The 23,714-nt window shown below is 41.2% G+C and overlaps 1 protein-coding gene across 5 annotated transcripts in view; it reads left to right on the top strand.

Moving 5' to 3' along the window:
- ccser2a (coiled-coil serine-rich protein 2a) overlaps positions 1–23,342 on the top strand; it is a 55,406-nt gene extending 32,064 nt beyond the window's left edge. For 3 of the 5 annotated variants that reach the window (XM_034237880.1, XM_034237881.1, XM_034237882.1), the window contains 4 exons: positions 2,114–2,179; positions 2,276–2,392; positions 5,169–5,315; positions 18,011–23,342. In XM_034237880.1, the coding sequence (XP_034093771.1) occupies positions 2,114–2,179; positions 2,276–2,392; positions 5,169–5,315; positions 18,011–18,739 (1,059 nt within the window). In that variant the 3' untranslated portion in view covers positions 18,740–23,342. Of the gene's footprint in view, positions 1–2,113; positions 2,180–2,275; positions 2,393–5,168; positions 5,316–13,420; positions 13,509–14,849; positions 14,890–18,010 lie in introns of all 5 variants that reach the window. The other 2 variants (XM_034237883.1, XM_034237884.1) reach the window with 2 other exon arrangements.
- Positions 23,343–23,714: the final 372 nt, after the last annotated feature.

Raw genomic sequence — 23,714 nt, 5'->3', positions numbered from 1 at the left:
CAGAAAACTCTGTGACTCTTAGTTATATGTTTACCATTGTTTGAGTTCTGTTGCATTTGCTGTTGAATATGTCACAAACATATAACATGCAGATATTATTGCCACTCCCATTTTTTATTTTGGTCTCATATTAGGCACATTTCTGAGTTTTGGGTACAATTTCAGATGCTTTTGTTTTTTAAATTCAGATTTATATTTTTTTAAGATAAGCTTTAATAATCTTCTTAAGATGGCAGGAGTTTGCTCCACTGCACTGCTGTGGAGTGTTCTGCAGGGGAGACATGAGAAGTATTTTCTGACAAAACTCAACTAAGCTATTCTTGATCTATAATGCGCTTCCACTTCAAGTACTTAGAAGTTATTAAATGTTTAATTACGTCAGTTTTATTATTCCTGTCATCACACAGGAACAAATGCATCACTCCCCCCCCACATCCTATCATTGCCCCCGCCCACAAACCCCAAAGTACTGTCAAACACCTGGTGTCAAACTCAGAGGCTTTCCTTTGTGTATTTGTCCCTTTTATTAATAAATCATCAATTCTTCGGCAACAGCAATTTTAGTTATTAGATGCTCTGAGACTCCTTCTCTTTAAATGCAGTCTGTGTGATTTGTGATGCATGTTTGCGTGCACTTTGTGAAAATGATCAGATAATAGATATTATAATTATGATATATATTTTCAGTTTGTCAGTCAGACAAATCTATTTCATGGGAAGAAGAGTGGGTGACAAGAAGGGAGAGGAGAGGAATAAAAGATGTCACCTATAGAAATGAGCTCTTGCATATGAGCTGAAAACACAAGTCCCACGCTCCTGCGAAACACAGACACCCATCTTTGAAATAGCTGAAATGCATAAGCTATTCACACTGCGCACGCTGTAAAATGAAATCATCCTGAATGCTTCCAACTCAATTTCCCCTATACAGCATAACAAGTGATTCTGCTTTTGCATTTAAATCAAATCTCTCCTTCAGATGTGTTCATTGTGCTCACTGCAATTAGTCAAAGGCGTTTGCTGTACGGCCTCAAGTAGTACCAGTGTTCTTTATTGTGTTTTAGTATGTTGTGAGCTCAAGGCAATGCATGTAAAGTGAGCCACTAGCCTTTCTGAATCCTAATTGATCATTAGTGTATTGTGTCTGACATCCAGACATGCTGGTTTCATCTGATTAAAACCACATGACCTGAACAAGAAGCAGGTGGAACGTAGTGTTGTAATATGTTATTTTAAGTATTTTATTGAATATTAATCGCAATTTTGATAATTTTCAAAAGCCATCATATTCAGATCTGATAACCTTTGATTGAGATTTGTAATTATTCATGAAAATTGTAATCACCAAGTTCTTTATCTAAACCATGATTGGTTAAACAATCAGCAAATGTAATTACAGTTTGCACTTAATATTCTTTTGATAGCTGCCCTAATTTCATTTAGTTCTCTATGAAATAAATGTAGTTAAAAAACACTCCGCTCTGCCTGAGGTATCTAACATTGGATGCTTACAGTTCATGGTCAGCAAAGTATATATTAGAAATAGTAAAGTTATTTCACTGTGGCAGAAATATTGCTCTTGAGGCATGCGTCATTGATCCAGCTCACTGTGTGTGTGTGTGTGTGTGTGTGTGTGTGTGTGTGTGTGTGTGTGTGTGTGTGTGTGTGTGTGTGTGTGTGTGTGGGTGTGTGTGTGTGTGTGTGTGTGTGTGTGTGTGTGTGTGTGTGTGTGTGTGTGTGTGTGTGTGTGTGTGTGTGTGTGTGTGTGTGTGTGTGTGTGTGTGTGTGTGTGTGTGTGTGTGGTGTGTGTGTGTGTGTGTGTGTGTGTGTGTGTGTGTGTGTGTGTGTGTGTGTGTGTGGTGTGTGTGTGTGTGTGTGTGTGTGTGTGTGTGGTGTGTGTGTGTGTGTGTGTGTGTGTGTGTGTGTGTGTGTGTGTGTGTGTGTGTGTGTGTGTGTGTGTGTGTGTGTGGTGTGTGTGTGTGTGTGTGTGTGTGTGTGTGTGTGTGTGTGTGTGTGTGTGTGTGTGTGTGTGTGTGTGTGTGTGTGTGTGTGTGTGTGTGTGTGTGTGTGTGTGTGTGTGTGTGCGCTGTTGTGCGTGTTTGTTTGTTTCCAGCTTGAGGATACTGACTCTCCAGCAGATGTTCCTGAAGATATTGAAGACAATACAACTGCATCACAGGTAACACTCTTTACTTTAGGTGTATAGCAGTGGTTGTTTGGATATTCTTTATTTGTCTCCAGTTTTCTTCACAGTATACTGTATGTGTTTTTCCAGTTGGAGGAGCTGATCAAGGAAGTGCAGGTGCTCAGAGAGGAGCTGAGGAGCCGAGACAAGACCATCGCTCAGCTCACATTGCAGTGCCAACAGTTACAACATCAGCGGGAACCAATGGTGAGTTGTTGTGTTCAGGACTGATACAAGTGGAAAGCCTGAAAAGGGAAATGTATTCTATGTCAGATGGAGAAATGATTACATTAATTTGAGTAATACATTGTCGTCCTGTCTTTTATTTTGCACTATGACAGACATTAAACACAGCGTAGGGCACGTAAATCCATAACACTTCTACAAGTGCTGAATCATCAAACCAACTGGAGGCAAAAGTCTGATAAGATCTGCACACTGTACTCATAGCTCCGAGCAAAAAGCAAATAGGTTTGACAATGCCTGACAAAGATCTCTGTTGGATCAGAATGTTGCTCTGATCAATTACATTTGCTGGGAGCTATCTGTAAGGCGTGCAGATATTATCTTGTCTGGAATCATCACTGATAGTATAGACGGTTGACAGTTTTTGATCTTGTTACAGTTTGTGAGTTATTTCTGCTGATGGGTTTCTGTTGTATTTATGTTTGAAAGTACTACAGTTTTTAAAAACAGGTCATTAGCGAGATTAGAAACAGACAAGATTATCGCAGAGAGATTCTGCAAATGCAACCCTGACTCCTTAGACCATTGGCTTGCCAAATAAAAAAGAAATGACAATATTGGACGTATAAGGGTGCAAATATATACATATATATATATGATTGTTATTATGGAGCTCTAGTGAAGGGAGCATACTGTATCAGCACCCTCTTTATGTTAAGATGCAGCTTTTATACATGTTCAAAGTATACTCTTTGAAAGACACTCTACATGACATATGTAGACGCTAAGGTGACGCTCATCACTGACAAGTAAATGATCAAAGCTCATACACCGAAAATCAATTTAGGTTCATCTTCCGTGTAGTGGTACAGTACATAGAGGTGTGTGTTCCTGGAGCACGTTCACACAGGGCTGTAATGGCCTGCAAGCATGTAGCTTCTAGTCTGGTATTTCATCACCCTGACACCATTTCTCTTCAGTCTTGAAATGTCTGGGCTCAGCCTTCAATCTTTTTTTTTTACATCAATACCAGATTTTATAAAGATATAAAAAGGAGAAGAAATAGCGTTTGTACAGACATCATCACCTTGTGCTTTGTGGCACTTTGAGGGATTGAGGAAAACACACAGTTTAAAAGGCTTGATAGATGAACGGATCCACCATTCAGCTCTCTAGTGGTCTGTGAAGACATACTGTTGTACCCTTTAATGCAGGTTGGAGTTAATTTCTCTGCTCCCTTATGCACTCCAGTGTGTCTCCTCGCACGCTTAAGACTGCGTTTCAATATCCTCCATTCTGTTCGCTTTAAGCTGACTCCATCTCCACTCCAACATTCATTAGTGTCTTGACCAGAATCGCTTGTTAGCCATACAACCGTATGCCTGGCTGACATTATTTAAATCCCTGTCGTATAGAGAAATACCATAATGTCAAAGCAGGGTCTGTCCTCCAGCCTCCCTGCCGCATACTATGCCTCCAATTAGAATGATCACTTACCCACTGCAAGTTCTTCATCTGAGCACAACATTGTTGCACCCTCACAACAAGCAAAATGAAAAGGACATTTTCAGATCTGTGTCTGACATTAATGAGTGTGGAGGCTGTGATGGTGCTTATAATTCATAAGACTGATAAAGAGCCTATATTGAGATAACATAGTCAAAGTGGTTTAACAGATGAAAAAGGAGGTTATGTTCTGTCATGTGCTTAAAGTAAATGTCAGGGTGAGTTTCATTTACGGAAGGATCTTTAAATTACCATGTAAGGGTAACCACTTACAACCAGGGCTTGTTTTTCATATGTCAGCAATAATACAAAATGTATGATAACCTTCTGACTCACTGTCTTTTTCCACATTCGATGTGAAGAAGGGAAGATGCACAAATTGTAATTAATTGCTTGGCCAAAAATATTCCTTCATTTTTGAAATGTCATCTGTTTTATTTGTAGAAAAACAAAAGATAGTTTGAAGAAAATATTGCACATTCTTTATTTATTTGGCTGTTGTCTGTTTGTTCATGTTATTATATCTGATATTTCACAACTAAGTGGGCGGTTTCCCTCGCCACCAGTGGTGTAGTGGTCGTTGGAAGCGGGGGATTGCCGTTCCCCCTCTTATTTGGAGCCTCCACTTTTTTGAAGCATGATTTTTTTAATAGTCTAATAAATATAAAATCATTGCCAGTGTTATCAATTGCAAGTGTGTATCAGTTCTATAATGACGAAAACACAATACATTTCACAGAAATTATAATAAAAAATAAAAAACGATTTCCTTAAAAAATTATGATTCGTTATCACGCTCGTGACCCCAGCGTGACACCACCAGCTAACTAAAGTAGGACTAAGCATACCGGTAGTTTCTGTAGACCTGTCTGCCCGTTTTGGGCACTTGTGGCCTTGTTTGGGATGACCTAATTAAAATAGCGTCCACCCAGTAAAAAGATCCCCACTACACCACTGCTCGCCACAGTATCATTCCGGAAAAGGTTATACATTAACTATTGATGCCAAATGCCAAATACTAAATCCAAGAAATGAATTATATTTCTTTCTTTTTAAATTATATTCAAGCATCCAAGTCAATTTCTATTGTGCTTATTGTCTAAAAGTTTAATTGAGGTGGTGCTAATTGCACTGATTGTACATGATTTGCCCTGCATAGTGACTTGCTTAGTGCCAGCATTAATGTAGAAATAGAACATCTGGCCCAGGTTAAAATAAGTCAATAAATACAGCTTCCAGACATTGGTTAATAAGCTTTCTTTCATTCATTAAATTATTCTTACTCCCTCAGCCTGCACAGGGGCGGTCGGTCAGATGTCAGTGTCACCACCAGAGGGCGCCCTCTTCACTACGACAGGGAGACAGACAGATGGACAGACGGACGCAGCATCACTATGACAAAGCCACGCAGACCTACTGGAGACCACCGAGCCACGCTGTGAGTCCAAACAGCCACTGCACGCATGACAGCACTTCTGAAGTGCTCACAACTGTGAAATATTGCTGATATCTGAAACTGGTCAAGAATGAAATGCGTGTGTTTCAACAAACATCTTTATACCATTTCATATGAGCACTTTGGGATACTCTGGTGACTGTACATGTCTCACTGCGCTTGAGTCACTCAACCAGTTTATCTACTGCCTCTCAGGCCAGCCATGTCTGAAAACGAGTACACCATGTCCCCTCTATGGAATACAGTTTATTACGATGTCAATGTGCTTGTGACCCTATCACACACTCGTTTCACCCAGATCTCACTCTAAACACGGAGTTGTGAAGCTGGTGTTTAATTCAATTACTGAGGATGAAGAGTTAAAGGATGGAAAGAAAAAAGACAGATTAAAGGAAGTAGGAATTTAGACAAAGATAGTTAGGTGGAAGATGGGCGGATTAGATATGTGTTCAATGTGTTCAGTATCATGCCACTATAGCATGCTGTGTGGCAGCCAACTATTGATTCAATAGCAGGAGTGCCACAGGCAGGGTGCCTAGTAAACACTCCCCTAATTGACCTGCTCTCATCACACACACACACACACACACACACACACACACACACACACACACACACACACACACACACACACACACACACACACACACACACACACACACACTAGAAAAGGCAGAAATAAGAATTTTAAGGACATTACGTTGAGTAAATAATGTACTACAAAACATTACACCAAAGAGATTTTCAGTCTTATCTGTTTAATTGTAGAAATGAGACCTCGAGTGTATTATGTATATTTTATTATGTACAGAGTAAATACATAAAAACAAGCTCACTAACCAAAATACTGTATGTCCCTGCTTACTGTACCACAAGAGCATATTATGGTTTAACAGTTGCTATGGTAACCATCAAAGAAGGACTAGCTGTGCTCTATGGGATGCATCTCGATGATGGGAATATCTACCTGTGACCTGTAGCGCCTGGTGTATAATAACACCCTAAAACACAGCCAGATGGAGTGTATTATTTTCCCATATTCTTTCTACTCTGGTTTTTCTGACATGTTTGTTTTCTTTTCCACCATCCTCTCTTTTCTCTCCCTTTAATCTACATTACTTTTCCTCACCAGTGTGGAGAATGCGTGTTGCAGCGCTGTGGGCACAAACACAGTTATGTTAGTGGCATTTTATTTTTCAGAGAATACAATCCCTCGTAAAGGTTAGCAGCAAGTTCTTTGTTGTGGTTTTTTGACAAGATTACAACAAGAGAGAACAGAGAGTAAACACATATTGTAGCAAAAGGGATTGTTTCTTTTTCTGTTATTTTTTACTTTTGGATGGTATCAAAGCTTCTGGTATCGCACTGACATTTTTAGCACCTTCAGCAAGCCTGGGTTCACAGTCTTCCTCAAACAAAACTTCACTTCCACCTCTCCTGTTTTTCATACAATCTTGCAAAGTTTTCTTTTAGGGAGTCTGTCTCTTGAGCTATTCTCTTTCTAACCCTTGCCATTTTTAGACAAATATTGTATTATTTTCCAACTCTTGCACATTCATTGTTTCCTTATTTCACTTTTCAGTTCTTCTCCTCCAACACACACAAGCAGACATTCATAATCCACGGTCATATTTATAGTTTTTTCTCTCTTAACTCTGAAATGCCCTTTCCTGTTGATTTTCTGCTCCTTTGACATTTAAAGTGCCGCTCAACCGAGCACTGGAGTAGCTTTTGCCCTCAGATCAGGGCGGACTGGCCATCGGGACGTTCGGGACGAATCCCGATGGGCCGGTACTGAAGTGTGCCGGTCGGACGATGTGGGCCGGCCGGTAACCGGCAGAGCTCGACATGAAATGGCCCGCTGGCCCAGAAGCACTATTTAGACACCCCGGGCCAGCATAACGTACTTTCCACTTGCCCGCTCGGCCACTAAAAATATTGCTTTAAAAAAATGGTCCTGTGGTATTGGTATTTCGACTAGCAATTTAGTTAAATTGTTTCGCTTATCAACGCTACAACATAGCGTTCCGTGAGTCGGTTGTCGTTGTTGGGTGAAAAGCAAACAGCTGTTTGCTGCTCCTTCACTACAGACTATCGCGCCACCTAACCATTCGCCAAATGTTTTTAATACCAGCGGTAACCGGCCAAGCGCCGGGCAAAAAACAATCTTCAAATAAAAGAAAGTCACCGGAGGAGTTAAAGGAGAGTGACAGGGAGTATGAGAAGAAGAGGGAGAGAAAGTTTCAGCCAGCTTGATCGATGGAGTTGGCTGCAGTGACGCGTCCTAAAACCCTTTTATAATCTATCGATTAGATTTATGATTCGAAAATTATAAAAGTAGGGTAGACATGTGGATATTATCCGGCTGAACAAAACGTGCATTTATCAAACAGGTTTATTTTCCACAGACCTTATTTCCAGCTATTTTCCAAAACCCTTGTCGAGGGAACCAGCAGCTTACTTCCTGGTTTTAGGACGCGTCACTGCACCTCTCAATATGATGCCAATATAAGGTCTTCTGTCGGCTCTGTACATCAATGCCGACCTATGCTGACAAGTAAGTGAAGAGTAGACAATATAAAGGTATTGGCGAAATGTCCCAGCAGTTTAGGATAATGAAGGTTCTAATCAAATCAATTACATAGCCATTACATTTCTAACTCCTAATGACAGGAAGGCAGAAACTGCATTATACAAATAATAATAGGCTACTCATAATAGCAGACATTTTTTAACAATGACCACAATATCATTATTTTAATAAACCAAATATGAACAATTGAGGAAAATGGGGAAGAACTGATGATTAAAATGTTGTAGTACAAGTAGTAATGTAGTGCATAAATTACTATAGCTACAAATGTGTTAATTTTCTTCATTATTAGTCGATTTTTTTTGGACGAATGCTCCGGGCCAGTGGTTACAATGGTGGGGCCAGTGATAATACAAGTCCACCGGCCCGGAGGTAGACATTATTTACCCTTAATGTCTACCGCTAGTAAATTGTCTACCCCCCCCCCCCCCCTGTCGAAGTGGGCCGGTCGAGAGTCCCGGGCTGATTTGTAGTCCCAGTCCGCCCCTGCCTCAGATAGTATTTTTTGAGTGCTAAGCTGAAGAGATCAGCCTAGAATATTGTTGATGTCAAAGGACAGCAGCTGTAATCTTTTTATAGCTTTCTGTTGCCTTATCAGTGGCTCACTCTGCACCCTGGTTCTCGGAGGTCTGGAGGTGAGTGAAACATGGATTTAGGAGAAATCTGTCTTTGCTTAGAGCTCAGATTAAGAGTATAACAGCTTTTGGTCTTCACCCTTTTGACATGGCTGTTTGAGGACATTTATTTTTCAGTCTACAGTATTCATGCGGCATCTTCAAGCAGTCGATATATTTATTTCTCGGACATTGTCGGCTTTAGCTCTGTAGGCTGCTTTAACCAATGTCACTGTTTGAGATGAACTTGTTTCCTGACTTCTTCAGTCTGTAGGATGGCTTTGGCAACACATCCTAACCAACCGCTTTGGGCACCAGCTCCCGCAGCTTCTCATTTAAATTTGCTTGCAATCCAAGTTTGAGTTCAAAAGCAGGCTCAGGAGAAAAAAAAGTCTCACAATATGGCACGAGTATTATGTCTGTCAATGTACAAGAGGCAGAGAAGAAGCGGACACACGTAACAGAAAGACGCTTGTATCTAGTGTGACATTAGAAACTAGTTAAATGTCACCTGTAAAAAACTAACATTTTGAATAGCTCCCCAGAGCAATCACAGCAGGATAAACGTTTCTGCGCCTCCTCTGCTTTTCGAGAAAACAATGAACTTGAGCGGTATTATTTTTGGGAACTTCGGTTGTAGCACAATAGAAATGTAGCAGCCTTGTATTTGTGTGGTTTTTTTTTCTGAGAGACACTGATTGTGTGTGTGTGTGTGTGTGTGTGTGTGTGTGTGTGTGTGTGTGTGTGTGTGTGTGTGTGTGTGTGTGTGTGTGTGTGTGTGTGTGTGTGTGTGTGTGTGTGTGTGTGTGTGTGTGTGTGTGTGTGTGTGTGTGTGTGTGTGTGTGTGTGTGTGTGGCCACTTGTATCTCTAGTACTCTAGTGCGAGACACATTCACTGTGACTTAACAATGAGTTCAGCAGACTGAACCGACCTTGTTAATAACCCAGATAAACAAACACCAGATGAACAGCAACAGTGAAACAATGGCAACACAATAGGCAGTGTTTCATCACTGGCAGACATAGAAGATAATTACAGCTACCTTCCTACTCCCTCTGTGCCTTTTAAACATCCTCTTCTTCACCTCTTCATCCCCTCTCACACCACCCTTCATGTCTTTGTATCGCTCCTGCTCTCACTCTGTTATGTTTTTCTTTTCCCTCTTGTCTTGCTTCATTGATTTCTTTCCATCCTTGTATTTTCGTCTTCTGTCATTCCTTGTCTGACGTTAGCTCTCTACTTCTTTGCTGTAATTAGATCCATTTGCTGTCACACAGAGTGAGGGGGGGAGGTGAGGGAGAGGCGGGAGGATTGAACAGGGTTCACTAATCAGCGCTAAGCTGCTGGCTGAAATAACAAGTTTTTCCCTCTCAGATCCTGACATTACCTCTCCACCCACATCTGCCCCTTGCACCACAGACACACCACCACAAATGAACACACACTCACTTACACATGCACGCTTATTAATGCGCGAGGCACAGCAGAGTCACGTTGGACAGGTGAGGATTTAATTGCCAAAGTCTGTGAAGTGAGACGTTATAGCCAGACCTGGGGTTAGCGAACCAGGAGGAACTCTGTGTAGTGGATTAGGGGATTAGCATCATGGCTTCTTCTAAATACGGCTGTTATTTGATGAAAAGGTTGTTGAGTCACAAAGAACATTCTTTTACTTTAGTTGAGAATTCTTGTCCTACTTTGCCAAGTTTTTCCATCTGCTTTTGGGAATCTGCACTGGCAACGTAGCTTAAAAGATCACTATGAGATAAGCCTCCAGTGAACATAGCTTTACACCCATTACTTATAAGTTATATGGTATTATTGTGCTGAGGAGAATTACATTAAAAAAATTAAAACTTCTGTATTCAACCTCGCCAAGGAGGTTATGTTTTGGTTATGTCTGTATGTCTGTTTGTCAGTCTGCCAACAGGATGACTAATGGCCCCTTTTTAGTGGAACGGTGTAGCATTGACCAAGGAATAACCCATTAAATATTTGAGTGGATCTGAATCGTGGGTCCATGCATTATTATTATATTTCGTTAACATCGCAAGAAAGGGCATTTGGCCATGGCTGAGGTTCACTGGCAAGAGCCACTAGGCATCTAACTCTGTACTGGTAGGGGAGATATGAAATAAGTTTTGATTAACTTGATGGAATATGAAAAACTTTCAATGTCTGTCTCTCTGCCCTTGTCTGTCAGCCCTTCATTGAAGAGTCTTTACAGCAATGGAAAACTGTAAAAATTGACAGGCCTTGCAGCTGCTGCAGAGTTCTAATAATGCTGCCAGACACTGTCAGAATTGTTCAAGAGTCCTCCAACAACCCTTTCTTGTTTTCATAGCCTGAGGTTTTCCTGCCTGCAAATAAAGCCTCGGCAGGAGACTTCTGCACAGACCTCCTGCCGAAGCAGTTGTTGGATTTCAAGGTAGAACATGGATATCGAGAACAAATCCGGGGGACTTGTTACCCCCCTCTATAGCAGACGCACCAGGAGTGCTCTGAAAAAGCTTATACCGGAATTGCTGGGAAGTTGCCATTATAGCTTCCCATTCTAGTCCTCTGTCCCTCTCTTTTTGTTCCTTCTTCCCTCTGACAGATTCACTGCCTCTCTTTTCTATACAAGTGCCTTATTTTGGTTCCGGCCCTTTCCACAATTGAGAAAAGAAGTAGTGCTTTATAAGGTTATAGTCGGTCTGTCTCTCCTTCACTTTGCCTCTCCCGACGGGGGCCACGGTCTTTGAATTGCTTCACCTGAAGATGTGGAATCAATAAAAGGGCTTGTGTTATTTCAGGTACTGATTTGAAGTGTAGATGTGGGTCAAACTAAATGTTTGGAAAACAGAATGACTGACAATAGAACATATGGACATCAATTGTGTTAAGAAAGTGGGCTGAAATATATTATTTATTAAAACAAAATGTCAAAATGATACACATTCACACTGTGCCTCCGGTAGATGCTGTATTTGTCCTAGTGATAAATACCTATGGATTTGCCACTTTGTGTAACTAACTACAGTTGTGTGTGTTTGTCTTGGGAGAGATTTTGGGACTATGATAGTGTTGCAACCAAAACTTTATAGAAATGAAGTAGAGATAAAAATGAAGTTTGCAGATTGTCTGGGCAAGAAGGACATGTCTTTGTGCTTTTATTTCTTTGGGCAGATTTTGTGACGACCTTAGCATTGCTACAATGCCCGATTTAGTCGTGAAACTTCACAGATGTTCAGTTGTGATTTGAGAGGAAAGAGGAACGTAGTCCAAACATTACGGACAAAGGGACCTTTGTTAAAACCACTTTTTTCCCCCTGAAGCTTCACACTGTTGTGTTCGATTCCAACATGTTGTAAGCAGGTGTTTTTTTATGTTGTATGCATCCTGATTGATGAGTCGAAACTCAAGCAATTGGGTGTTAGGCCACTTAGTCCATGGGTTAGGCATTTTGGATGGCAGCATATTGAAGTGGCACACAAGTGACTTTGTCAGTGTGTGGGTTACAGAAACTCACCTTGCAGAATTGCACATTTGGTGCAAAGCAGAACATGTGTTTAGTTTTGGAGACTTCAGCTGAGGTTTTGCTCTGAGTATCAGTTTCAATCCTAGCAAATCATCTTTTTGTGTAACCAAAAACTGATGCACTAAAGAGACTCTTAAAAACGTCTTCAGCATATTTAGTAGACGTACATAAAATTCACAGTGATCCTGTCGACTTTCAAGGTGATTAATTGAAAAGTTGTACTTTACAGTGTCATCTTGTTTTTTAAAACAACCTATAATGGAGTGCTTTTCTACAATGAATTGCAGGCTTGGCAAGAGGGATGGCTGGTAATGGATTTACTGTATATGTAAAAGCAATTATACAGATGAAGGGGGAAAATGGTTCTCAAGGTGGCCAAGGACAAAACAACATAAAGACAACTGAAAGTCTCAAGGTAGCAAAGGTTTTATATGATAATGAGTATATTACTGAATAAATGTGTGAACAAAATTAACTTTTTTGAATGATTAATAGCATAAATACAAATCATATTGGCAATTAGTGTAAAAAGCAGTGTTTTGCTTCATGTGTGTGTCCAACTCAACAATTCCCTATAAACTAAATCTTAATAATGTGGAGTTTCACAGTTTAGAGATTATTCTTATATTTATGAACCAAAACGATCGTCCATTTATATAAAATGTGTGGGTTAAAGTCACGTTGCTCCCAAATGACTTTATTTTCAATTCTAGTTGAGAAAGTGTCTTCATAAGCACCAAATAAAAACATCCATTGTCTTGAATTGCAGGGAAATGCATACAGAATGATATGCAAGGATCATGGGATGAATATTTCACTCAGTGTAAACATCATCTATATGTATATAGCTTCGATGAATAGTTGAAACAAGTCCAAGTAGAATATTTATCACACCGCCAGACAGTGAATGTATTTTTTCAACAAAAAAAGCTACCTAAGGGAGAATGAAAGAGGGAGACTTGATGTTAACGCTAACCCTTTTTAACACTAATACTATGAGTTTTTTATTTAAAGAACAGAAAGTCTATACTATAGCAATAGCATTGATTTAACCCTAACACGGTGTGAGTCTCTACTACACTGTGTGTGTGTGTGTGTGTGTGTGTGTGTGTGTGTGTGTGTGTGTGTGTGTGTGTGTGTGTGTGTGTGTGTGTGTGTGTGTGTGTGTGTGTGTGTGTGTGTGTGTGTGTGTGTGTGTGTGTGTGTGTGTGTGTGTTGTGTGTGTGTGTGTGTGTGTGTGTGTGTGTGTGTGTGTGTGTGTGGTGTGTGTGTGTGTGTGTGTGTGTGTGTGTGTGTGTGTGTGTGTGTGTGTGTTCTGGTACGTTATGCCTCTTGTCCTTTGTGTTTTTCTCTGCGTAGGGTGTGCTGCCCCCCCCATTGCTGTCCCCGTGGCACGCACAGCACCAGGGCTTGAACCGTACCAGCATGCCCCAGCGCAGACAGCAGAGTGAGTCACTAACATCCTTTGCAGCCTCTTCTTCATCTTTTCATAAAACAACCTATCCACCGGTGTGAAAATATGGTTGTTGCTGTTAGTCGAACCCTTTTTTCTCACAGTTCAATTACAGGACAATTCGTGCTGTACGTCTACTTCAGGATTAATATGGTACACGATTAGCAACGTACAAAATGTTTTTCCTTGTTTGTTTTACTAAACGCCGTCTGACTTCTTGTCCCATAACAATTAATTTGCTTGTGTCCTTTTCTCTGTGCTGCCCATTTATAGCTTCAGTTCGCCTTAATTAGCTGTGTTCAGTCAGAAACTTGCTGACTAAAATGCAGAAACTTGCATTTATAAATCTCGCTTTGACCCCTGCAACTGTTTTGCAAAAGTACAAAATCCAATTTAATTTGCTGGAACAGAGGATCTATCTTCTGTTCTTTAAGAAATTGTACACAAGACCCTAACTCCATTATTGCTTAGGTTGTAAACAACTTGCAACATTTTTCTATCAACAAAAATACTTTAACTTTATTGAGCATGACAGGACAGTTGAAACAATGACAGCACTGTCACATCAATGAACACAGACAACAAATCTTTTGTGTTAAGCGTGTGCTGATGAGGTAGCAAGTAGAGAATGATAAATAGACGAGAGGAAAATACACATGTGAGTGAGCAAAGAGCGAAAAAGTAAAGAAAGAAGCAAAGACAAGAACCCACGCTGTCTTCTTTCTATTTATCCCCTTGGGGCTCAGCTTTGTATCAAGAGGGAAGATGTTAAAAATGTAGCACAGGTGAATTTTCACTTAATATGTCTCAGGTGTTTGTCTCGAGTTCTCTTGTATTTGAAGACTGTTTTGATATGGTTTTCTACAGTAATGAAACCAAACAGTCTGTACTGTAGGAGAAAAACAGTGGGAGGAATGACGAAAACATAGTAGAATATAGTGGGTTTAATAGATTTAAGATGATAAACAACAGATTTGACTGCTGCTCGACCTCCCACTGAGAGCTATGGCTGTGAACAAACAAACAAAGAGTTTTTGCTGCTGACAAATGTCTCCAGAATAGAAAATTAAAATGGTCTGTTCTCTTCACTGGTTGTGCTGAGTGGAGGAAGCAGTAATTGTTGCATTACATTGGTTTGTTTGTTGATCTAATGTGTGACCTTTCCTTGCAAGCATGGGCTGGAAGTTAATACTGGATTTTAAATGTTTTAACCCCATTAAGTGTCTGCTGTTTTCTCTCTCCCTATCCTTCAACCCTTTCTTCTCTGTATCTCATCTCATCCCATGTTCTCTCTCTTTATACCTTTGCCTCCCCACAATGAATGCCTGTGACAAGGAGTGGAGCACCTAGTGCAGTACTTCACTGACGTGGCGTGGTACAGTAACGTTTCTTTAACATGCAGTTGACTGGTTGCCCCCCCGCCTCCTGCACGCTGGGCTGTGGTTTGGCGTCATGATGCACGACTGAAGCATGTTTCTTCTAAATCTGCGTCTGCATGCTTTGGGTTGGATTTTCCGTTGTTTTTAACTTTTTGAGCCTGTGTATCTATACTTTGGTTTGCTCTTCTTAATGAAATCCGCTGTGATTCTTTGTTTTGTGTCAAATGTTTCACTTTGAATTTACCTGGTTTTTGGTGTCTTTTTCCTTTTTGCCTTCTATCAAATACGTATAAACAAAACGAAATGCATGCATGGGTAAGTCTTTCTTTGTGTGGATTTTTTTGCTGTATTTGATCAATTGACCAGTTGCTTTATTCATTCTAGGTTTCCAGGTCTGGTTTGAAAGCGATACCATTTAAGAATATCCTGTGTGTTGGCACGTAAATGCACATCACTGCTTAGCAATTTCCTTTATACTTACTCCCCTATCAAAGCAGTTAAGCACAGCAAGCTCAAGACAAATCATAGTGATTATACACCCTATGCGCTCATACTATTTCTACTTCTTAAACTTGAACACAATCCAATCCATTGGGGTGGTGGTGGCGAAGTCGATAGGGACTTGGCTTGGCAACTGGAAGGTCACCAGTTCAAGTCCCGGCAAGACCAAGTGCTACCGAGGTGTCCCTGAGCAAGGCACCGTTCCCTACACTGCTCCCCGGGCGCTGTTCAAAATGGCAGCCCACTGCTCCTAACAGTAGGATGGGAATGCAGAGAAACAATTTCCCCACGAGGGATTAATAAAGTATATCAAAAATCAAACCAGAATGTTCACGACCACGGATATGAATGCTTATGCAAAGTCTAATCTTTCTTTTAAATGGATCGCCTCCATATTGTCACTCTTATCTTATGTGCTGCAATCTCATTGTCTTACCATAGACATAACAGGGATCATTTACATAATTTACCCTACACGGCCATTTTTCACAGTGAAAGAGGCTGGAGATGAGATGGTAAAGTCAAAGATTCACATTGACATCTTTCTTGTTTAGTGGGCTGAGATATTAACTTCATTGCAGTGCAAGGAAGCGCTCAAAAAGGATTGCTGCTAATTATTAGTATCTGTAGCAGACAGCTGTAGATGCCAATGATTACCGACTGTAAGCCTATAGATCCTGCATGATGCCTTCACTGTCAGAGGCTTCCTCCAGATGCGCCAGCTATAAATATATGCACCCAATGCAAAGCTAAAAAAATAAATGTCATTATTTCCCTATAGCCTTACAATATGACAATGGTCATTTCAGTCAGTATTCTTCCCAGGAACAACATTATATAAACTGAAACATAGTACAAGTCCTATCTATAATGATGATTTGTTCTGATTTACTTTCTTATCACCTGTAATCAGTGAAATGTTGAAATGTTTGTATATTGTTTCTGAACTATGGCGTTCAGCAGTTAAGATTTGAACTGTGTCTGAAAGGAAAATAACATATAGATAGAAACATCTTGATAACATGGCCATGATTTGAGTGACAGACTAATCAGAGTTGTTGTGAAAAGCAACATAAACATTCTTTATATAGGAGCGTTTTAAATGACAGACTTTAAAAAACAAATATCAGTATTGCATTGCTTGAAAAACAAACAGACGCTGAGAAGTGGACAAGGGTTTTGCAAAAGGCCAGCGGAGGCATTGTGGCAGGGGACCAGGAGATGGAGCTGTGGCCTCGGACATTCACTCCCACATACAATATGAATGACTGATGGTAGAAACGAGCGGAGTAGCTTGACCTGCACAGCTATATATTCACACCCTCAGATATCTTTATACTTTCAACTCACAGAGGGTATGTTTCTGCTAAAAGTGAGTTCAGGCTTTCATGTAGCTTTAGATGGTTCCAGGTGGATTTGGATACTTTATGTTCTGCTCAAAGGATATTGATGGAAAAAGGCCAGTCCAGTAAAAAGCTGGCAGAAGTGCCGTCGGTACGCCTTAAAGTAGCCTGTCTCAAACTAGCATAATAAATAGTATAACAGATTTGTATAGATGTTGAGGTCATAAACAATTCAGAAAATGTACTCTTATACATTTTAAGATATTCACATCAATATTGATTTAGTTTTTCTGATTTGAGCATCTCTGCTCTTGCTGTTGGTTGGACTAATTAGCACCGTTGGCCTTCTATGCCGCTGCTTATCTGGAAATGTAATGCAGAAAAGTTGTTGTGACCAAGGTTAAAGCTATTTTATATTCCTATACATCATTCAGGCTTACAGTGTTGGTGATATCTTAAATCTTAAATGTAACACGTGCAATTGAAACCAATCCAATACATTTTGTGCTGTTGAAACAAATACTCTGACAGAAACTCATTATGACTTAGCAGAGAGGTTTCACTCAACTCTTTTGAAGCCCTAGTTTGTTGTTTTGTCGTGCTGGATAATTAGCAGCTGTCTAGCACAACAACTACTGAACATAATAAGCTTCACTGAGACGGTAATTGTTCTGTTTAAGAATGGCATTATATTGTTCAGGTGTTTATGATTTTGTGTTCATTCCCTGTGTGTCCCCTGGTGGAGGACAACACCACGGTTGGTCTACATTTCATGTGGTTAACGACTCAGCACATTCTAACACAGGCAGCAGGCATCATAGCTCTTATATTTTGGAGTCCCTCTGCGGCAGCGATCACAGAACGAGTCAAAGACTTCAGTCGATCCCGGGCTTTCGCATGGCAAGGTTATTCTCCTCAGCTTGTTTTTATCTGCTGAATCAGGGCTTCCTCTGTGACTTTGCCTCTCCCGTTGGCAGTGTAGTAGTTGAGTCACTGGCAGTAGATACAGGATATGATTTTAAAGAGTAAACACATCATAAAAAGGCAGATTTTTTGATGTGCTCTTTGATTCAGAATGAATTTTGAAGCAGCAGAATATTTAAAAGCTGGGAGTCTACAGGGTTCACTAAAAACTGTGAATTTTTTTCAAATCCTGCCCCTTGTGGAATATGATCAAAACAAACCAGTTGTACCTCTTAATACCCTGACTGTTCCTTGGCTATTTTATACCCATCTTCTAAACATTTAAATGTGATCTTTTCTCTTTCTACAGCCTCAAATACTTCAGCCTTTCAACCCCTGCCTCAACGAGCACCTCCACCAGGGAAGACAAGTAAAAACTCCCCCCACCGAGGGCCACAGTGACTTCACAAGGAGTAGATCAGAGGAAGAAGGAACGCACAATGATGCTTGTTGTCCTCCTGATGACCCCATGGCAGATGTGTCTGAGCCGGCAGACCCCGACGGGCTGCCTCGTCTCCTCCGCACCCACCTACGTCCTGCAGCTCCACAGGGATTCGCTGCCAGAGACAGTGCAGCATCAGAAGCTCAGTCTGCAGCCCAGCGTGGAGGTGGGGCACCCGCTGTGATTTCGCAGAGCTCTGTCACTCCTAAATCTGCTGGTTCCTCTAGCCCTCGCATGCTGCAGCCCCCTCGCCTTCACAAGCGCGTGTCTCTTCCCGCACTCAAGCCAGGGGGCGCTGGTAGCTTCGCCTCTCTGAAGCCAGGCTGCTCTTTAGGACCCCTGGCTAACCGGACCAAGCAGCTGCCCCCTCCGTCTAGAGGCCTTCCCTGCTTTAACGCTGGACCCCAGGTTCAGTCTCTAAGTCTATGTCGCACTTCACTGCTTCAGCCTCGCAGAGCATCGGAGCCTTTCAGTGATCCGCGGGGCTCCCACTCCAGCCTGGAGGAGCCCAATCAGGGGACACTCAGAGACCCTCGGTCTGCCAGGATCCTGATCCCTTTGAGTCGCTCAGGCCTCCCCAAGCCAAAGATTCCCTGAGGAGCCTAATCTCACCCGTCAGAACTTAAAACAGGATTCACTCTGACATTGATATTCACCCCCTATAGACATTATAACAGTGTCAGTGTTTTTCCTTTTGGATGTCACCAGGACATACACTGAGCTCATTAACCCACATGGACCAATCAGGGACTGCCTGTGTCACTGACATTGGTTTTGTGACTGCGGCATTCACATCTACAACTCCCACATGATTAACTGATTTAAATAAAGTATGAGCAGGATATTATCTTCCATAGTGGTATGTGACAGTTTTCAGGTTCAGGGGGATTGATGAAAGAAGAAACGTCCATTTAACAAGCATTGCGCATGCATATGAATGAATGATAGTGTTACCATTCAGAGGGGACAGCTTTCGTTTTTTATACCCGCTGGCTGTTATGAAGTTTCAAAGTTTAAGTTCGTAGCTGTGCCCTTTGACACACAAGTGCATTTGGTTTCAAACATGGAGGTGACAAATGTGACCTTTTCAGTGTAATAGAAGACCCAGAGGCAGATGGAGGCAAACATATAGAGTGGTAAAAAGAAGGATAACATAAAAGCAGAAGTGGCATGGGGGCTGGTTTGAAAAACAAATTTGTCAAAGTGCTCTGGAGCTGTCACTCCCAGAAAGAAAATGTGTTTTTGTAAATGTGCCAGTGTATGTATGGAGGTGAGAAATGACAGACGTAGAGGTGAAGTGCATACATGTTTTTATTTCAGTTGCAATTCACACCCTCTGTGTACAATGAATGCATCTCAGACGGGAATATAGGCTTATAGAAAACAGTACCATGCTGGTGGTGGAGATGATGGTTTCATCATTTAGTTGAGAGAGCGGCGTACAAAAGCACTCGCACTTAAGTGTGCTCAGGTACGACGTAGGCGAACACACACAGTACTGAACAGTGTGAAGCAGTTATTTTAGGGCTACTCTAGAGATGGAAAACAGTGAAGAGTACCAGGAAACATTATGTGTGACCTGAGTGAGGAGAAAAGCATGTAACAAAATTAATTTATTATATGAGTCTTTGAATCCTTGTCCTAATAAAAAAATAAAAAAGAACACGCAACATTTCCAGTAATGTGAGAAAAGGGTCAATTCAACCTTTTTTTGCATTTGTGTAATGCTTGCTTCATTCTTAATGACCCACACATGTAAAGATCAGCTTACAGGAACTCATTCGATGTGTGAAGCTGCTGCCTGGTGTGTATACTGAATGTGAGGTTGTGTATGTGTGAGTATGAGTGTGTGTGTCTCCCTCCTCCCCCCCTCCTCCCTCTCCTCCTCTCGCTCTCTTGCACATCTCTTTGGGAACATCAAAGGTATTAGTGTGTTATTTTCAGGTAGGGAGCCTTTGGGGCTTTAGTGGTGTTTCTGTTGGAGCTTTGGAGAATTGTGTTTATCTCTCCTTTGCGGAGCCCTTTTTGCAGTCAAACGCTCTCGAAAATGTTCCCGAACGGAGAGCAGCAGTGTGTTAAAAAGGCCTTCTGACAGCAACTCAGCTCTCTTCTCTGTCACGCCGCGTGACCGCTTGGTGTACGCCTCTGGCACTGTCCGGTCTACTGCGTCCAATAATGCACCCTACATAGACGGAGTGAGACAGGAAGAGAGAGAGAGTGACACACAGACATATAACACGCATACACATCCGGACACACAAGATACATTGACGCACAAGAACTCTGATAAAACTCAAAGAGACACAAAACTCAGTTCACACTTCCTGGTAGCCAACCAAATGGGCCTACATGCACACACTTTGAATTCTATAGTAAATAATTAAAAGTGTTGTTGGTGTTGTTTTGGTAGTTTTCACAAAATGAGCTCGCCAAGTACACATTGATCCATCTGCCACTGCAGCCAAGAAAAAGGTGGCACTCCCTGGATTACCCTGGAAATGGGTAGAGGCTGGAAATGTGGATCCATGTGGCTGATAAAGCGTGTTTACCTGTTGGAAAGATTCAACACTGTGCTAAACCAGCCAAGCAGTCAACACTGCAATGGGAAGCCAAGAAAAAAACCCATTTATTTAAATGAAAACAGAGACAGAACGTATATAGAGAGGATGAGAAAGATGCACAGAGAGAGACAAGAAGACGGAGCGTGAAGAGAGAGCAAAGACTAATAGATGATGAGATGAAATAGTGAATGTGCTATGATCAGGATAAGCTGGCAGGCGTTTCTGCTTGTGAATGTCTATAAAATGTCGTCACGATTTGCGTAAGAGAGGAGAGTGACACAGAATACTTAACATGTTAATGTGTGGGCTCCGTGGTCCGGAGAATGGCTCACTAACTGCTTAGTTATGCCAAACAGGAAATCAATGTTTCCCGCTATATGTTTGTGCATCTGTTTGTGTGTGTATGTGCGTCTCCAAACACCTCTGGCTGCCAGTGTTTTTGTGGTGTTAGTGAGTGTGTGAGAGAAAGATGTGTCTGCCTACAGGCCAAAGGCAGACCCATACCAGGGAAGCGGGGCACTGTCATCCTTCCTGTGCTGTGTTCCCTATCCCCCAATCAATGTCCCTGCTCAGTTTAGCATTCAAGACAATCAGTCTTGCTAGCTTTGCTATAACAAAACCACAACTGGGCTCTCTGTAGCAACTTGGATCGATTCTAATGCGGGATCTTGATTCACGTTTTGTGACTCACACACTGCATTGCACAACAGGAAAAAGCACCCAGGTTGTTCTATAGTATTACTTCTTAATGAGCACCAAACTCACATTATCCATTACTGCAAGAACAAAACACAGGGGCATATTTGCACCTGCTATAATCTGTACTTGTGTTTCGAGAACAGATCAGATGTGTGTGTATAAGAAGCTGCGTTTACAAACCCACAGATAATTAGCCCCTACTGTAAATCTCTAGGTCCCCTCGGCTTGAAAGATGATTTTAGCCTCTTTCAATATCCATCAAGGTCATTTCCAGATGGAGCAGGCAGCTGTTTCCAGTGAAAAAAAGCTCTGAAAAACCTACTGTATCCTACCTGGCCAAAACCATACGACGGAGAGAAAGATTAAAGGTGGGGTAGGTACATTTCAGAAACCGGCTCAAGTGCACTAACATTTGAAAGTACACAGCCGAAAAGAATCCGCCCCTTCCTTCAGACTTCCTTACAGAGCACCTCCTCCAACACACATGAACGCGCAATGCACGCCCAATTACGGCACGCCCAATGAGGGCACGAGATACATTTGTGCGTGCACGAGATGGAAGGCTGACAGACAGGGCGGCAATCCAATCCGTTTAGCCGGGCCGGCTAAAATGATTGGTCGTGCTTTTTACAGTATTACGGCTTCCACAGATGACATTTTTTAATGGATTTTTTTGTCAAAGCACTTGAGATATTCATTGCTATCGGGATGTTAAGAGCATCCCATGGAATATAACAAAAAGTGTATCTCGAGCCGGTTTCTGAAACAATCGAGCTGCAGCTAGCAAAACAATTTGCAAAGAAGAAAATAAAAAAACACACTTGGACACAAACATGACTCCAAATTAGTGAATGAGTAAATATTACAAGCTATTGTTTGCTAACAAAATGACCCTATAAACTTTATAAGGTGTCAATCTGTTGTTCTGGGTCTACAGCTAGTGTCCGCTGCTTTCAAGATGCCACAAATAATGAGTTAATGCATGTGTAAAACCATAATGAGGAGCTGTTGTTTTGTGGCCATCTTCTACCTTCTCCTGTTGACGGTTTTAAAGTAGAGTGCTTAAACTTGCAAAAATGCCTTTGCTTATTTTTGGAGTAACTCTCTTATATTTGACTGTGTTGCATTGCATTTCCCATCAGACACAGCACAGTCCACTGCTTCAAATCTGCCACGTAGTATATCTATTTATATCCCCATAATATGCAATGTCATTGTGTTAATCACATTCATAATACTATAAAACTACTACAGCCGTTAAGCACTGTCTTGTGTATACTGTGCAATAATGTCTTGAAGCTGAAACAAGGGAGCGCTACACTGTTTTTTGCAACCTTTTATGCAAATGTAAAAAAGCTAATAAAGCTTTTTAAAAGTTCTAATCTTAAGCACTTTAAATGACATTGGTTGTTAATGCTGAATGAACATTGAACTGGATTTAAAGATACTTGGTTCTGAAGTACATTTTGATTTCTAATATTATTTTCCTTTTCCCAGTGTGTGTCTGTTTGCAAAGGTATTCTATTTTCTAAGTAGCCATGTGAGACGGCCATAAAGGTTGAACCAAAAATCTAACAAGGGTGTTTCAGCTAACCTTCTGTAAGTGGCCAAATGTCACCGTTTACTATGTTTCTTTAAAATGTTGTTTCCATCCAAACTGCTTGCATGTTAGACTAATAACCTCCAGCTGGTTTACGGAAAATGTCAAACATCAGAGCAGAATATGGTGCTGTGCCATGAAAGAGAGGCCACAGGTGAAATCCCTGTGGTGAGGTACTTCTTTGAATGTTAATGTTGTGTATTGATCCGGATCATAGACCGTTGTCAACGCTTACAAACATAAAGCTGCTGACCTCAGTTGAAGATGAGAAACCTCATTCTTACTGTTTTCACTGTCTACTGGTTTTATTTCTGGAAATAAAGTATGATTGTGAAACTAATGTGGTTTGCTCTGGTTTTTTTGTGTAATTGTTTTTATACACAGCCTTATAGCTTGCGTGTCACAGAGGCACTTTTACGGAAATTCTGTAAGAGGTTGCTTTTAGGTCTTATAGCAAAAAGGCATTGTTCATCAAGCATAACCCATCTCTATTCATTACATTATATGCAGTCTCTACACCTTGCATATAGTCCACATACTAATGAGGTTAAAAGCTTCAGAGGCGATGGGTGGATAACAGCCTGCCAAGCGCAAGGAGTAGTTTGACACTGTCATTAACTTGGAAAGGTTGGAGATGCAAAAGGTTTCTCACTTTGAAAGGAAGCCAGGCTCTTTTATCATAAACTGTCAAATATGCTGCAAGTTTTCACTG

The sequence above is a fragment of the Gymnodraco acuticeps genome, unplaced genomic scaffold (assembly GCF_902827175.1).
Source record: "Gymnodraco acuticeps unplaced genomic scaffold, fGymAcu1.1, whole genome shotgun sequence".
Lineage (NCBI taxonomy): Eukaryota > Metazoa > Chordata > Actinopteri > Perciformes > Bathydraconidae > Gymnodraco > Gymnodraco acuticeps.
This window is presented reverse-complemented; position numbering and strand designations above follow the sequence as displayed.